Here is an 18,184-nt window from a genome sequence, read left to right as displayed (position 1 = left end):
GGCTGCTTAAGCAGCACTGTCTGCTGGCTGTAAAACAAGCTGTTAGTCCGCAGTGGTGAAAGAATGGGGGTTTTTCCCACTTTATCCTTATTCTACATCTTGAGTTGAATATTCTTTTACATAACCATGAGAACGTATCATCTGTTTCTGATCACTTTTCCCCCAGCACAGTTATTCTACTTTTGCAGTGTCATAATCTCATTTAAATAAGCATAATTGAAGCACAGATGTGAGAAACGTTAATTTGCATTTTTAATAGGAGGGAGGGTACATAGTGTATTTGTGAGTCCTGATAACAGTAAGCTTTTCTTTTCCTATCCCAGATTTAGGATCTTTTTTGGTGTCAGATCTGAAGTAAAATGCTGAATGCTGTCACCCGCACTGTAATTTAAAAATCTAGTGTGTGCTGTTGTGATGAAGCACCCTGGAAGACCAAGGAGGAGGAAGCCCGAAAAAACTTTTCAATCTATTCAAGGCAAATACTTACAGAGGGTGTTGTGACAGTGTCTCCTTCAATCCCCTTCTGTAAGGTGATTGCTTGCAGGCGTCCCGAGGGGTGTTAGGAGAGGGAGGGGAACCAGAGAAGAGCTGAGACTCTGGCAGGAGCCCAGCACCCAGCGAGGCTTTGTCAGGTAGAGCCACCAAATCACATCCTTCCCACCCCGTCTTGTGGTCAACAGGGTTCTGTGCCCAAAATATGTTGGGTGGGTTTTTTTTCTGAAAGGAAGCAGGGGAAGTACAGAAAATAAATGGGTGTTTTCTCTGGCATGTTGTGGGTCAGGCTGGGAACATGGAAACCTAGCTCTAGTCCAGAACTTCCTGCCCTCTCCTTAAGTCTTCCTTAAGAAAAACGTAGGAAAATAATCTTACTAACTTGACATTTTTGATTGTTTTGATGCTAATGTCATTGCCTGAGTACATAGAAGTAACATCTGGTGAAAACATTTTTTGTGAAAAGTTTCTCTTTAGCTCTTTAAAATGCCATTGTCAAGCAACAGAGACCTAAATTCCAGCTGGTGTAAAAATAACAGACAGGAATATATTTTACTTGTGTATTTTTTTTATTATCATTTGCTGAGCACCATTAATTAATTCAGCAATGCAGAAGTACAGTTCCATGATCATGAGTGTGAAACCGAGGGCAAAGGGAAACAAGAGTGACTAATTGGGGTTCATCTTTTGCAAACATCTGAAATTAAGAAATAGGTAAACAATCTGAATAGAAAAAAATTTATGGTAACAGTAACCAAAGATCTAGTATTTGCTGTTGGTTGACTTAAGAGAATTTCCCCTTCAGCGTAGACGAGCTTTCTATTACCCTTCCCTGCACATCCTTGCAGTTGTGCGTAGAACCTACGCCACTCATTGTGGTACGTTGCATTACCTTGCTGGGACAAGGTACCTACCTTTTGGGTATTGCAGCCCCTAAGCTGTGTACCCAAGTTGAACTTTAAACTGAGATTTTCATAATGGTACATGGTTTTTTGGAGGATGAATGAGTTCTGTGTTGCATCTGTGAATGAACACTGGATTCTTAAGATATTTATATAGCATTGCCTATGAGCTGATATTGGACATATACATTTCCACATTGTTTTACAAATGTATTATGATTATTATTTTGAAAGAGTTGCTCAAGTGGCTCATGCAGTGGCCAGAAGATAAACTCTCTCCATTTGGAGATCTGACACCTCAGTCTGAAATGTGTGGTTGTCATCTTTGAAAAGACTTTCAGCATGTTTTTGATTTAAAGCTGAAACAACAGTTAGAGGTTAGGTAGTAATGCAAATAATACTTTCTGATTATTTTATTTACATCTATAGAATAAAAACCCTAACGGTGGAACTTAAAACCAAGCAAGATGAATTTAAAAAAGTGAAAGAAGATTTGCGGTATTTCCAAGAGGAAAAGGAGGCTGCCTATAAGCAATCACAAGTGCTCAGGTAAGAACCCAAAAAGAAATGCCGACGTTGTGCCTCCTGCAAACGTGTACAATGAGTCAAAAGGATTCAGTGGAGATGCAGGCACAGGCAGGGAGAATACTGTGAGTGAGAAGAGTGTTTATAACCATCCCAGTGTGTCTCAATTTTCCAGAATATACGAGATGCTGTAGTGTTAGCAAATATAAGCAGAAAATATCACTGCTGGTTGCTGGTGTTATTAGCAACAGGATAAGTTCTTCACAAATGTAAAAGCATTTGTGTGTACCACTTGCTTGTAATGCATTGGAAATACAGTGTTTCTTACGTATATTGTTTATAAAGAGTCAAAATAAGCTTGGACATAGTAATTTAAACATGATTACTCTGATTTCTCAATAAAAAGTGGTTGTACAATTGTCTGTGCAGTTTTCATTTATATGCATAAGGTCTAAATCAACATTTAGAAGGGAGAAACTCACTATAACGATATTCAATATGCAGCCTATTTCATACACTAAATTATTGTAACCCAATATAGTATAAATTGTCATATAACAGAAAAGTAGTTGTCAAGTTTACTTTAGTTCCCAAGTTTACTAAAAGTATGTTATAATTTAAAAAATGTACTTCTGGTATTACTTTTCTGTCTTGCAGAAATACATTGGAACATCATTGCTCAACTCTGAACAAGGCTGTCTCACTGTTCCCTTTTATTAGAAGTGAACTAGACAGTATTAAAGAAGTGATTGCTAGTAACCTGGAGAACTGGGCCGCCATGAAAGAAGAAATTTTTCTACAAATAAAAACTGTTAGCAAAGAAGCTTTGACAGGTAAATCATCTTGCAATGATTTTGGGCAAGGTAAAGTACTTTTTTGGTAGTTGAGTGTAGCACAGTGAATTAGAAGGTAAAATGAATTAGATAATTTCTAATTCTGACATTAACTTGTCCAGATCCAAAGTATTAGAAGACCCTACCTACTGCTGTGGCATCATGTGAACCGAGTTGAACTTGGTCCAGTTCCTATTGGATTAGTGTGCTGGACCAATTGTTTAGTTAGCCAAGTCAGACTGAAATGGAAGTAATATAAATACTTACCATGATTTGAAACATAAATAATATACTTACTGTGAGTATACAGATATGATTGCAACATAAAGACCTGGAGATATTTTAATTTGCCTTGTGTCTCCTATTGCCAGTTTTTTTGCACATGCTCGCAGACACGCGCGATACTACATGGCACTGGTATAATATCCTTTTGTGGAGCTGCTTGAGGGTCCTGCGGTGCCGCCTCCCCATCGCGTGGGCAGGCTGCACTTCTTTCCTTGGCCAACCTGCTGGTATACCCGTGGGGTTGCCTTGAATACATGAGCCGCTGCATGCGAGCAAACCTGCACCCAACATGGAGCAATTACTCCATCCTTCCGTTTCTGAATAAGAACAAGTAATACCCAAATACAGCTGTCTTTATCTGAGGGGTCTTTGACATTGAAAGGGGCGTGGAGCAGCCCATGGGTTGAGAATAATTCACTTGGCCCACAGCCTGCTTCCGGCTCAAACAAGGGCAGCCTTCAGGAAAAGAGAAGCTGGGATCAAGTCACAACCGATGGCTTGTTCGTGAAGGTCATGCCCAGCCCTCAGGCTGGCGGTCAGACTCGAAAACTCAGATTTGTCCTTGAATACCATTTTTGCTCTGCCTCAGTTAAGAGATTAGTTTTGCTGAAAAAAGTGTGCGGTAGTGTAATTACACACTGTAACATCCAGAACATCCAAACAGGCAGCTGTTGCAGCTTTAATGGCCTTTGGATGTAATTTTCATATATGTATTCCTTTCCTTATAGTTTTCCAGCGTGCTCTGTGTGTATGAGTTGATGACCTGCAGTTTGCTCTGGAGGTTAGTTTTATCAGGGTTATTGGGTAGCAAAGAAGTAGGTGAGCTGATATCATGCTTTTTGTCCTCGTGAAGAGGAATCTAAGGGCACGGTGGGTGATGTGCATCTCCCAAATCACTCTGCTCGTGAAACCGTGTGAACTCCAGTGCAAATTGACAGCTTAAGCGAGACCTGCATGTGCAGATTATCTCAGAAAATATGTAGCTTCATTTTAAATAACAGCTCCCCAGTAGCCTATGCTTCCTGTGAAATTAGAAGTAATTTTTAACATTTTCAATGATTGCTTTGTTCAGACTGGGAAGAAATAAGTGGGACAGCTGTGCCACAGGAGCGAGTAGGCACGCGTCCCCCTGAGACAGCGCCTGGGTCTGAACAGAGAGCTCTGAGCCCGAGCAGCAGAGAGCCCAGAAGGGAGGGCTCTTGCCTGTTGAAGATGAGCGTGACCGGAAAAAATCACTCTTTAGTATTCAGTTTTTGTAAGAACAATTAATTTAAATGTCAGTGTCAATATCAAGCATTTTGAATCATGACTTCATCTCCTAATTAGACTGAGTATTGTATGTCCCTAAAGATTCCTCTCTTCCTGTGCTCATTCTCTGCCTACTTCTAGCTAATAAAGGGAATATGAGCATGAATTTCTGCAGACATCTTGAGGTACAGAGATTCGTAATATTTTAAGGCTTCTTTTCTGGAGTATCCCTTGTTTTATTTGTGGTAATACTGCAAATATATAGAATATCTGTATGGAAGCAGAAGTGCAGCCTTTCACGTTCTTTTAATAATTATACATACAATTATACATGCAGTATATCCCTGACTGCGTTCAACAGATCCCACTGAGAATAGTGCCACACTGTGAATATTACATACATCCTTAAATCTAGCTTTCTAAATCAAAACCATTTAGTCACACGTAATTTTTTTTTTTTTTTTTTTTGGCATGAGAGTGCTATTCAAAACCTTTTATGTTTTGTTTTATGAGTTGTTCATTATTAACATATGGGTAACATGTTAATATATAGGGGGTTTTCTGTTTATTTGAACTTACTGTTTTTGCAACAAGATTTTCAGGACTTGTTTTCCATTCAGATTTTGAGAAGAAAAATGTTACACAAGGTGCTACTCTTTATGCCTAGACAAGTTTGCTTGGTTAGTTTGAAAACAGCTTAAAAGCCATAGTATATATACATTATTTAGGCTGGGTTAATTAATGGCAAGCAGAAAGAAGTATAAGAACTTAAAATCTTTTGGTATTTACATTATTAAGTCTAACAGTAAATTGATTTAAGTGTGGAGTAGCTGGGAAAGACTGTAGATAATGAAAATATGTGGACCACAAAGAATATAAAATTTGCATGTGGGCAGCATATGAAACATATGTAATAGCTGACTTGACAATAGAATTAGGCTCATCTAACTTGAACGTTGTCATTATTAATGTAAATAAAAGTGACATAACTTCTTTGGACAACTGAACATATAGGGCTGTAGTTGGAGAAGGTGTAGAAAAGAATTGCAACTACTTTTGGAAATGTTCAAATGCACTCATCAAGGATAACAGAACTCAGAAAAAATTATGAAAATGTAGGAGACCCACTATACCTCACCCATGATTTACTTATTTACCTTGCAGTAAAAACTACCTGGGAAACTTCCTTGGGACTGCTGCTCTTCCGCATTGAAGAGCTGATGAGAGAGAGTGTGAAAAAGCCTGTCTCTTATATAATGAAGATGTGATTACTTTAACAGCAGTAGTCATCTAAGGAGCGAGAAAATAAAATGTAATACACATGCCCAAATATCTTCTGAACCAAAAGTTTCAAACTGAGCTTTAGCAGAGGCTAACCCCCTTGATATCTTCTCAGATTAATTTCCAAATGAGTCTGCAATTGTTTTTGTGTGTCAACAATGGTTTGTGTATCTTCTTAAGATAAGAGGCTTGGATTCAGATATTTCTGTCACCTATTGTTATTTCATTTGGAATATATACATGTATTTAATTTTTGGATCACAGAGGAAATACATATTATTGCTTAGAAAAAAATTTGTATTTTTTGTCAATAATATGTGTTTGGCTAAGTACAAGTTATCTGTGTAAAAAGATATTGCACAAAGTGCTTCTTTTGGCTCTCTACATTCTCAACAGAAGTCTTGCTAATGTATGTGGCTTACACTGACCCATACCTAAACTGGGCTTACAGAATGCTGAAGTCCTGAGGTTGTAAATCAGGTGTAATAATTTTAGTGAAGAAGATAGATTTGACAGCAGTCTATATGATTTTTTTTTTTCCTCCTCAGAAATACCCAAACTGAATCAAAGATTAGCAAAATCCCAGAGAGAGAATGAATGCCTCCAAGAAAAGGTAAAACATCTGACGTTGGTGGCTGACACAGTTGAGCTGAAAACTCAACAGCTTCAAACTTCACTTCAGCAAGGGAATGAGCTACAAAGTAGGTGCCGTGAACTACAAAAGGAAACATTAGGTAAGAGAATTTTGACATTTGAAGCAAAATTCCAACTAAAATGAAATGCAAAAAAATTTTTTTTAACAGCACCAAAGTTGTGGCTGTTACTGTGAAAGCACTCAACAGCCCAACTCAGGCCCTAATGAAATGTGAATGTTGTGCAGTCAGAAAGACAGTATGTCATTCTGAGGAGTCTGTTACCCTGCTGGGAACATGAGTCAGCTGAGTGTGTGTGGGGGGAAATGAAGGAAGGGAGGAAAACAACGAAGATGCTGGTAATACAATTATGCTATTACTTGTCAATCTTATGTAAAACATCAGGGAGAAGGCTCTGAGATTAATTTTAAAAGAAATGCTCTCAATTTGAGTGGAAGGCCAGGAAGGTTTTTTGGCTTTCAGCAAACAGAACTGAAAAGTAGGTCAGGCTAAGCCAGTCTCTTCTCTCATAGATTCATTAAACTTGAGACTGTCTAGTGATTTGCCCTTGATAGCGTGTCTCAAGAATCTAGAGAGTCCTCTTGAAAACTGTAAGAGTAGTGATAGCACTTGAAATCATAATATCTGGTGAGCTCTGCTGAGACAATATCTCATTACAAAAAGATTATTAGTATCACATAAATCTCTTTTCTTCTTAAAGCAGTATTGCATTCATAGTGCTGGCTCAGAGACATTTTAAGACCTTGAAAACATACAGAGGTTGTGCTGTTCTGGGCACAGTTTTGAGTCATCAAATTGGCACAGCAATTACCATGCTGCCTTATGCACAGTATGTAATGTCAGATTTAAAGCAGAAGGTCTCAGTGCTAGTCACGATGAAGGAATTTCACTGATCCTTCAATACCAGTGGTAATATCAAATGTGAGACTGCAAAGCAGGAGACTGCAGATACCATCCAATGAGTTACCAACCCGTGTTTCTGAGATCAGTCTTTATTTTTGTCACTGTATAACAATACTGTTAGGAAAGCTCCAGTAGTGATGTGTTTGAATGGTAGAAATCAACAGCTAACTCTACATCGTTTTCCAGACAGTGTCCATATAAGAAATAGACTTAGTATGTCTGTCTTTCTGTGGTATGTATTCAAAAAACTAAATGAATGCAAAATCAGTTAGATTTTGCTCTGACAAGATTTTTCTATGGAGTATTCACAGCATCCACTTTTGTCTTTTTTTTTTGTTTGTTTGTTTTCTCTCCCTCCTTGGGGAGCTGCTAAGTGTTCCAGTATCTCAAAAACTTGCCCATGACATTTTTCGGTAGGCTTATGATTGTAGTTACCTCCTGTTACTTAGTCCTCTGTTCAGAGTAAACTCTGACAGGCAAGATTTGGGAAGATGGTTGCCTTCGAAGTGTTTTAGCTGTCAGTCATTAGCCACAGTATCTCATTCTGAAGACCTGAGTAAATGGAAAGAAGTGAATCAATTCTATTTAGATTTCCTTTTTCAAGACAATCTTGAACACACTGTTGGACAGTGAAATTTTACCTTTTTTTTTTGGCTTGTATGTAAAATCACTGGGAGAGATATTTTAGGAGATGTGAAATAAAATGCTGGTAGGACATAAATGGTATCTGCTGTGTTGATTTTCTGCAAGAAAAGTAAACAATCTCAGAATTATATGTGCATTATATACATATAATACGTATTATATATCCGAGACAAGTGCCCGGGTTAAAAAAAAAAAAGCCAAAATCCCAAATAAGTTCAAGATAACGTCGCTAGAAAAGACAAAACTTAAGGCATTAACTAGTTGCACTGGTTAACTAAATCACATTGCTTGTCCCAAGAGCATCAGGTTGCCTGTGACTCCTCATGTTTTACTTGAAACTTGTTTGGAAAAGATGCTAAAAATGCATTCATTTCTTTTGAAAAGACAAGCGTGTTTCTCCTCCATTAAGAGATTCATGTTTTATCCAAATAATCTGTGTACATGTATAACTGCCAGATTTGACTATTACAATGCCACAGTCCAAAATTTGGAAATTATATTCTTTAGAATATTCTGTGTGTTTTGTTTCTTAACATTCACTTTCTGTCTTCATTTATGCTGAAGTAACCTTAGAGATTGAGCTGAGAGGCTCTTACTGTACTAGAAATTGCTCAAGCAGATAGTATTGCTCAAAAGAAGATATCCAAGGTGACTGGCTCAAAAAGAGCATGAGCGCCGCAGATCCTGCGATAAAACCTGCACCAATGATTTATTGCAGTTGATTAAGCTTTCCTTTCTCTGCTAGTAGAGTAGCACTTACAGGAAGAAAGTTTGGTCTTTAGTGTGGTCTTGCGCCATGCGAAGAAAACTGTCTGAAAGTTCATTTGTACATCCACCTGGATATTCTACTACAAGTGCTGATAATTGCAATGATTTACATGTTACTTTGGTTGTCACAGATATTCTGTTCAGAATCCATGCACCGTTTTGGTCCATGCTTCTTATGTGCTTATGTAGTGTGATGTTTTGGTCACACTGCTGTATTTTTGAAGCAGCAGTGGACGTAAAATGCTTGTTTTGCCCTAATCCTTGGCTTTCTTCTGTGCTCAATATGACCAGAAAACCTATTTCCACTCTCTTTTTAGGAATATCTTATCTTCTATCTTTGTATAAATAGACAGAAGCAGTGATAAGTCATAAGCAGTTAGATCACTTATTATTTACCTTTCTCTAGAAATCTGAGCTTCTGCAATTTCAAAATGGGTCTACCACCTGCCTGCCCTGAGGAAAATATAATTAAATTTGACACGCATTTTTTTTAGGTGGAAAAATTAGTCAAAATAATCTCAGTGCAAAAATAGTTCCTTCTCAAGTATACTGTGACATTTCATTTCTGTTGAAAAGTGTTTTAATTTTTTTTTTTGTATAAAATAAAAAACTTGTAGGTGACACAAGTTAAATTGTCAGTGCTGGTGTGCAGACTGTGTTGTAGTTCTCGGGAACAGTCCTTTGTACAATTTCCAGCACTGTAGTTTTTACTTTTTATAAGGTGCCACGTTCAGTGTAACTCAGATAATTTTGCGCATTACTGAGTTAAATTTTTCTGGTGAGGTGGCTGTATGTGGGCATGTGAAGCTGTCTGTGAATTCAGCAGTAGTTCACAGGCATTCTTGGGAGCTGGAATGTTGGCACTCGCTGCTGTTGTAGAAAGTCTAAAGTCCATTTAATTTGGTATCCTGTCCTCACTGCTGAAAAACACAGCATGATTCAAAGGAAGGAGCAGGAACTCTAGAACAGCAATTGTAGGATAATTTATCTTCCTTACGTGTCTCATCTTGATCTAAGAGGGCCTTGAATTTAATAACACAATCTTTTAATCTTTTGAAATACGTGGTTTAGTATCATTACATAAGATATTTGTATTGTTACATTTATGCTGATATGGAAACTACCCTTAGAGTTCCCTTTTCAGTTTTGTAAAGCTGTTTACTTCAGAGGTTCCTGTAAACAGTGAGTTCATAGTTTGTTCATGTGCATTGTAAAATACACTTTATTTTTCAGTCTTGCCCAGCTCTAACTCCATGGAGAATTGCCTTGTTCTTAGAAGACCAGAGAAAGATGCTTGCAGTCTGTTATTCATATTTATTTTTTTTAAAGATTACTTGGTGCGTTATATATTTTTGTGGTGCTTGCATGGCTTTCTGGCTCTTCTCAAAATCTAAATTTACTTCCTTAAGTTGGCATGTTGCATCAGATCATCACATCAAGCAGTTAGTTATATTTAGGTTCTAATTTCTTGCCTTTAATTGATATGCATAATTTAGGGAAATAACTGTAGTATATATATGAGTACCACATCATGAGCAGGTTCCGGCTAGCTCGCGTTGAGCATCTCTACTTTTCGTGCTGAAAAAATCTGAGCTTACAAAGTGGCGCCTGGTCTAAAGGCCCTATTCCAGTCGGTGGATCATCATGGCTTTTTTGAAGTATCGCTGTATAAGAAAACCAAGATTGCTCAACATTTCCTATAAGATGATCACTGTTTTCAGTGGCTTAGAATATTACCAAACTTAACCAATCAATGATTTTTTTAATATTAATTCCAGTAAAAATAGTCATAGCTTTCACAAGGGTGGGGTGGCTGGAAAAGTCATTGGATTTTACGTTTAAATCTTATGCTGCAGAAATTTTCTTGAAAACCCCATGAACCTTCTGTTCTCTGAAAAAGGACTCTGAGACGGGAGGTTCGACAGTGTTATTGAGATAGAGAACCAAGCTAAACTGACTAATAAGCCTTTGAAAGCGTTGAATAGAGCTGTTTGTTGGTGTGGTGGCTAAGCTCTCTGTCGTTCAGGTTTACAAGTCTCCAGAATACAAGGGCTGGGCAGCACTTTCCCAAGATTTGCGTGTTCCAGGGAGCTGGGCAACAGGACGGAAAGCAAGGAGACCGTCTCTGCTGCACGCCCGGCGCTGTGCGTGCCGAGCACCCTGGCCGCTGGAGAAGGGAACAGCCTGGATGGGGCAGAGGCCAGTGCGGGAGTGCGTAGGTTAGGACGTCGTGACAGGGCTATTGGGGAATTTGGTTTGCTGGCAACTCTGTAAATGAGCTGGGGAGCGCACACTGAGCAATGAAATGCCAGTCCCAAATAGCTGGAGTGCTTTTGTCCTGTGTGGCAACAGACGCAGGAATCGTGTGGGGGGGGGGAAAACAGTGTGTGATTATATCCTGAACGAATATTTTGTAATGCATAGTTAATAAAGCATGAAGAAGCAGCTGGTATTTTTCTATGTTTGACTGCAGCACTTACCATAATCACTAGTGCAGTTTCTGAGTGTTGCACTTGAATGTATCTTATCCTGCATCCTAGCCTGCACATTGTTGTTGTTCAGAGAGAAGCATGATTAGAGCCATTTCCTTTTTGGTTTGAGACCCAAAGTCTACTGTCCCATTCTCGTTTTGATTCATCCCCAAAGTCCATGGTCATCGCAGGGTGCTCTGGAACAGTGTTCACAGAAGGAAGCTGGAGCGATGTGCTAAAAGAACGAACTCGATCGGGTAAGATAGCTGTGCCGTGTGGTGGCTGGGAAGAGGGTGCTCTCAGCAGCACGTGTCGAGAAAGAGCTAACGGGCAGGGGGCTGGAGTCAGTGTCCTTCTCTCCTGCAGCCAGCGAACTGCAGCTTCCTCCAGGCTTTCTGCTGTGCAAGGAGAAGATGTCTACAAAATGCTGTATGGTTAAGCACAGCAGGTACAGAAGGAAAACCAAAAGAGCTTTTTCCTCTTTCCCCTCTGGCCTGGTTCCAGACAACTCTCAAGACTAACAATGGTTTGTTGTGTTGTGTGTCCTCAGCTCAGCAACAGCTCCCGAGTTCTTCTCGGGCACTACAGTTCTGGTTTCTGTTCTTCTGTTGCCAGTGAATCAAGGGAGGGGAGCGTACAGAGTGTGCTTTCGATGGTGTCTAGCATTTCACTGGAGTAGATCAAAGGTGTCAATAGCAATGGGACTGCAAACTGTCCTCTCCCCCTGCTGTCTTGGCATCCGTCTTGCACACACCACAGCTCACTTTCACCTCCGTGCCATCACCAGGAGCTCGTAATGTTTTTACCAAAAGAAAAGTTGATGAAAAGTCTCCCCTTTACCTGCTTCTGATGAAAGTTTTACTCTGTCCCCATAAATCCTGTGGATTTATATCTGTATCAGTGCTGCTGGTACACATTTTTGTGTTTTCAGTTCCATATTTATGGTTTAAAAAGCTGTACGTTGCTGTTTCTGTAGTGATGGGCTCGAATCCCCCCTCTGATGGCTGGGTCGTACTGGGGTTTGTGGGTATGCCGCCTCTTGCCTTCATTTCTTCCATCCTGCCCCTGGGCCCCTCCAGGAGTGAAGAGCGCTCACTGACTTTTCTTCCAAATGGTATTAACAAGACTTGCATATCATCTAGTAAGCTTGTTGGCGTCTGTAGTAAATTGCAAAGTAAAGACATGTTAATCAGCAACCCAGGTGGTGAGTATCACATCTCAAGGGTGGAATGTAAACTTAACATTAACTTTACAAATTTACTCCTTTTATCCAGAGTCCTTCTCCGAGTTAATTTGGGGAGGCCGTTTGCGATTCAGCTCTCACCAGCTATGCTGCTGTTGGAATTGTCTGTTAATATGAGAAACGATGGAGTTCTGGTTTTGATGGGAGAAAAAAATTGGGATTTTTTGAACTAAATTATCATTTTTTCACTTTGATGTGACATAACTGAAAGTGAGGACATGACTCTTGAAAGAAGCCTAAAATGTTAGAATATTCTGAAAAAGTTTTATCCATGCTTACGTATTTATTAATTTTTTTCCCACTGGTAGCATTGATAGGAGGCCTAGCCAAGAGCTGCCATCTATGTTTTTGTCTTATTTCTATTCACTTCAAAGGAATATTTTGGAAGCTGCTTGTTTATGTTTGTAAAGCAATTTGAAAACTTAGTGCTCTGCAGAGCTACTCCTTCCCTTGAGAAGTCAGTGAAGTGCAATGCCACATTATCTCTCCTGCTCACTCGCCCTTTGTAAATATATTTCCAGAGAAGAGGGATTAAGGGGGAAAAAAAAAAGCATATGTAACGGGTTCACTGAAAGTTATCTCAGTGGTTAGTGTGACTGTGTGGATTCTGGGGCGTCTCGGCAGTGTAATACTTGAGCAGAAGGGTCACTGTGACCGCTGCTCATCATGCTCTGCTGTTTGACTCACTATTTACTTATTTTGCACATGTCAGGCTTCTTTTTTAAACTGCGTATAATAAAAACTTGAAATAGCAGACGTTTTGTGGAGAAAACGTAAATAAAACATCATCTATGGGATTCATACAGAATATTAGCACTCTGCAAAATCTTCGTGAACAGGTAAAAGATCAGCTAAGGTCGTTTTATGTGAGGCATTTTAAAATTTATTTTTATGAATTAAAAAATGTAGCCGTTACTTAATAATAAATCAGTTATTAAGAAGCAATAAAATCTTTGATGGTGGATATCCAAAAGGAGATTTCAAGGCAGAAAGACTGCTAGCTCAGGCCTCTTTATTCTACCCTTCCTGAATAGATCAGTAAAACAAATCCATATACATTTGAAGAGGTCTGTCTGTATGGAACTTGTTGCTGGATTGGAGTAATAAAGCTGGCTAATGCACTGATGATAAAAATGTTCTCTTTGAAATACAGAACATGATTTTCTTTGTGAAACAAGCATCAAATATTATATGAGTTTGCCATTGTATTAAAAAAAAAAAAAATAGTGGGAACAAGCAACACTTTTAAAATTTATTTTTTAGATTGCCTCACTTGATCTTAGTGAAAATCAATTCCAATTAGTGGATTTACATCATATAAAGTCAGTGTGTAGGAAATCAGCCAGATCTAGAATGCCTATGGAGGGGGGGTGTTATTTTTTTGTTGTAGTTTGCTTTTTTTCCCCACAAACTACTTGGAAGCTAATATCCCTCTTTGGTACTGAAATTGTTTGATGATCCAGGAAAAAAAACCAACTACCAGGATTTGTGATTTACATGTTTTGAAAGGATTTCCCTTTTTGCAACCAATATTTTGAAGATTCTTGTTTTGTGTAATTATCATAGGATTGTAAATTACTGAGTATTTCATATGATAGCAGTCATTTTGCAAGAGCTGATAGTCATTTGCAATAGTAGAAACTAAGCATTAGTTTCTACTATTGTTTCTTCCTTCTTGTGATTCTCACGACTTTCTGAAAATTATCTTTGTGAGTTATGTTTTGCCAAAGAGGTGAATTTGATTGCTGGTTCCATACCGCTTTTCAGACTCGCAATGCATCATCCAGTTAGCTAGAGATGACAGGTCTTGAAAAATGCTTAACGCAGGGTAAGGTCTGGTGAATAACTGTCTAATCAAATAGACTCACACGCACAAAAAAAATCAATAATGCCTTGTGATAGTGTCTTTGTCTGTATTCTTAGGGTCAGAAGCAGCAGAAGAGCTGCAATAGCATGTGTTCCTAAAAGAGAGGAGCTGATATCTGTGCTTTCATTTTTATTACCAGCCAAATCCTTTCCTCTGCTTAATCACAGATATAGAATATTTTTTCTTCACAAAGTCATTGCAGTTTTTCTTTAGCCCATTTATAGTTACAGGTTTGCCTCTGTATGGGTTTAAATTGCTGGCTATGCACATGAAATCTGTCTTTTAAATCTTTTGATGCTACTGCTTGATAGGCTACTTAAGTTACTAAATATAAACTTAGCAGTGGTCTGCTGACATAATAAGACTAATGAGAGATGATTGAAAAATGCAGGCAGCTGTAGGAGTAGCTGGGTAGTTTGAGTGGGGAATGTTAGCACTCTTCATGGAAAGAAGGAGCAGTATTTTCATCTACATGAAGTGTCTTTAATGACACTTTAAAGACCGCTTTGAAGAGCTTTGAAAATCCAAAGAGAGAATAGTTTCCTGTAGTTTTAGGTAGGCTGCAGTTCAAATATCCCCTATTCATACTACAAGTACTGTTGAAATATTTTTTTTTATTAATTCCAGCTGCGCTACTAAGAATTTGCGGGGTGAGAGCTGGGGAATGTAGTGTTGGTGTTTGAACAGAATGTGACAAATGGGTTAGACGAAGCAATGGCTCATTAGCGCTTTTCAGCAGTCTCTTAAAGTGGAAGAGGAAACAGATGAATATGATGGAAAGAACAGCGTCCTAGTTCTCTTCAACTAGGTGTTGGGATAATGCTGTGTTTGAGTATGATTTAGTTACAGAAGGGCCCCACTTTGCTTCTTGAGGAAAAGCAGGAATCCATGTCAAAGGAAATATATTTATTATATTTTGTTTCATCTGCTTGGCCTAAACATGGAGAGGGAAAAAAACCCCCACCTGTCTCCAAGGAAAATTAAGATCAGAAGCTCCATTTTCTCACCTTCAGTTTTCCCAGCCAATAGGTAAGTGCCAGTGTTCCAAATCAATTTTAATACATAGGAGAAGCAGGTCTGTAGGAACAATCCTGACATATCCCAATTAGCTGGGGTTCAAAAAGGCAGGAACGTATGCAGAAAATTCAGGCTTAAGGACCAAACCCTTTGATGCCGGAGTGTGAACCCTGGCCACGGCTGAGCAAATACCATGTAAGCAATCCCTCTGACTGCAGAAGTGCTCGTAACGGGTCACTCACGCACCCGGGGAGCAGGGGGAGAGAGAGGGGAGTGAGGTTTGCTGAGATAGCATTGTTTCTCTAATTAAGCACTTCATAAGGTCTTGGAAAAGTTTGCCGTCATGTTTGCATGCTGTATGCAGTTGCTGGCTTATTCTTTTGAGGGCACTACGGGTATTCTAGATTTGTACCACTCAAAACTATTTAGAATCTGGTTCCTATCTCTTGGTTTTTCTGTGTTTGTTTCATATACGAACATGGAAGAACTACCGTACTAGTTCAGACCGGAGGTCCAGAAAGCCCAGTTCTGGCAGTGGTCAGGAACATATGCTGGGGGAGATAAGAAACAGGCACTCCTTTTTCTGGCACATCTTCCCAGTTCCTGGCAGCTTTTAGTGATTTAGAGACTTCCTGGTGGCACCGGTCAGGTCTCCAGAAAGGATGTAAATCTATATGGCTGGAGTCCATCCCTGGGCTCCTTCCAGACAGGCTTGTACTTGTGAGTCACAAATAAAAAGAAGTACTTTCTTGTGTATACAAAAAATAATTTATCTTAGAGAACATAGTACATGAAATATGATAAATAAAAATAAATAGTTCTGTTCTGTGCGTGCAAGGGCTTTGAGTATTTAGTTCACTACTTTGGTCTCCTTAGAAACACAGAGTGAGGCAAATTATTCCTACTCTGGCACAGTAATTTTTCATGTATGTATTTCGTATTTCTCACAGCTTCTCTACTATTCTTTTTAAATAAACAAAAGTATCTGTGTTAAGTGTACATCCGAATTTGGTCTAGCATTAATGTTCTAAGAAAAATTAAATATTTTTACCCCTTTTGACACAGCTCATCAGCCAATATTCAGGGCCTCATAGGTTGCTCCCTACAAGGAGTAGTTATTCAGTAGGTTTTAAAGAATACCCACAACCTCCTATTTCTCAGAATACCAGAGAAATTTAGCAACAGGAGGTGGGTTCCAGTCTGTCTTGGCCGGGATCTCCATTTCAATCTCCTGACTGTCTTCTAGGTTTGAGCAACCAGTATTTTCCTGACCCCTTGGATTCTCTGTTTCTTTCTGCCCATCCCTGTAATGTTACCGGCCTGCATTTGCCCTGCTGCCCCTCTCCCTGTTCCTTTAAGGCAATATCGTGGCTCCTGCCTTTGAGTTTCTGTTCCAGCCAGTCCCTTCTGTGCCCGAAAGAGCCGAACTGCTGCCTGCCGTTTCCCAAAGGAAGGACGCTTCTCTCACCCACCAGCCGCGGGGAGGTTTCCTTCAGTCCGCCAGCATGACAAATACTATCTTGATCTGAGGTAATACAAGGAGCATCCCACGGGGTTTGTGTATATATGAAGTCTCTAAAAAACATTGTTCCTAAAATGAGATTAATTGTACAAAGGAAACCGTATCGTGGCGAGAGCTGGGCTGGTCCCAGCTAGCCCAGAGGGGACCCAGCAGCAGCCTGGAAAATGCCTGGAGGGGAGGTGGGAAGGTGGGACATCCAAACTGGCCAGGGAAGTGGCAGGTGGTAATAAGGCAGGGGATGCCGGCCACAGCTTGGGAGCTTCGGGATGGACCTTGGGAAAAGGTTTTTCGGCAGAGGGTGGTGCAGCATGGGAAGAGGCTGCCCGAAGGGCTGGGGGAGACTCCAGCCTTGGGGGTTGGCAAGGCTCAGCTGAATAAACCCCCAGATAACCTAGTAACCTAGTCTGGTTTTGTCAGCAGTACTGCTCTGGGCAGAACGTTGAACTGTGCAACCCCCAGAGGTCCCTTCCAGCCATCCTTTCTGTGAATCTGTACCCGGCTGAATCGCAATGGGAATGTCATAAAGCTTGATAAAATAAAAAATATTTTAATCTGTAACTCTTCTGCAAGTAATTGTCTACTGCTGGCCCACATGCCCTGCGTGAGACTGGGTATTTCTGGTCAGCAGGACTGGAGGGCAGCACGTGCAGCCCACACAGCCTTTCTGCTTCTCGGTGAGAGTGTGAACGGGACTGCCCCAGCAGTTCTTTCTCATCTGTGACCGGTATGATGAGTCAGAGCTTGTCTTGTTTAGACCAAACTATCTGCCAGTTGTTTCCCAAGCCGTGCTTAAATAAAGGGAAAATGAAACTACTTTTTCCCTGTGCTGTTTTCTACATGCTGTAGCGTAGCGATGTGGTTAGCAGTAGCAAATCCACTTGCTTCCAATCCCCAGCCAGGTAGTGAGAAATAGACTGTATTTCTGAAATTAGAAGCAGATGAACTTTGTAGACATGCATTTATTCTTAGGTAGGCACAGTCATTTTAGACCAGAGACTTAGTGATACAGAACAGATTCATACCATGACTGGCATTGACCTAAATAGAGCTGTGCTGTTGAGTTTCTGTCCGCCAGCAGCTGAGCTAGTGCTGCTAAGGCAAAAGGGTCTCAAGTAATGACTGGGGTCTGCATGTCTTCAGCGGTAGTATCTATTTGAGCTGTGCATATTAACCTCTCTAGAAAGTCTTGACACCTGGCAAATAGTCTTCCTTTTCTTACATGTGTATAAAACACCGAGCTTTTATTTAGACAAGACCAAAATTTTCAGAAAGTATCTTGGATTTTTTTTTTTGCAGGTTTTGCAGGAAAAGTAGAAAATCACACAGTTCTAGCACACGTGTGTCTGAACTGCTATCATTGTGAATCTGTTATGAATTAGCTGCAAAGTTGATGGTTTCCAGAGTGGCTGCTTACCCAATGTGAATATAGTTCACAGTGCTTTTTTTTTCTTCACTGAAAACTTTACCAGTTGTTGCTATTTACAAAGCAGGAACTGGAGCCTTCATTCAGCACCGTGCTGTTGGCTGAG

General features: G+C 39.8%; 1 protein-coding gene across 2 annotated transcripts in view; it reads left to right on the top strand.

The window, feature by feature from the left end:
• The window catches only part of LEKR1 (leucine, glutamate and lysine rich 1), a 64,738-nt gene that overhangs the window by 21,840 nt on the left and 24,714 nt on the right, over window positions 1-18,184 (top strand). For both annotated transcript variants that reach the window (XM_049801756.1, XM_049801755.1), the window contains 3 exons: window positions 1,824-1,943; window positions 2,577-2,752; window positions 6,115-6,300. In XM_049801756.1, coding sequence (XP_049657713.1) covers window positions 1,824-1,943; window positions 2,577-2,752; window positions 6,115-6,300 — 482 coding nt within the window. The remainder of the gene's footprint in view (window positions 1-1,823; window positions 1,944-2,576; window positions 2,753-6,114; window positions 6,301-18,184) is intronic.

The sequence above is a fragment of the Accipiter gentilis genome, chromosome 6 (genome assembly GCF_929443795.1).
Source record: "Accipiter gentilis chromosome 6, bAccGen1.1, whole genome shotgun sequence".
NCBI classification, from domain to species: domain Eukaryota; kingdom Metazoa; phylum Chordata; class Aves; order Accipitriformes; family Accipitridae; genus Astur; species Astur gentilis.
This window is presented reverse-complemented; position numbering and strand designations above follow the sequence as displayed.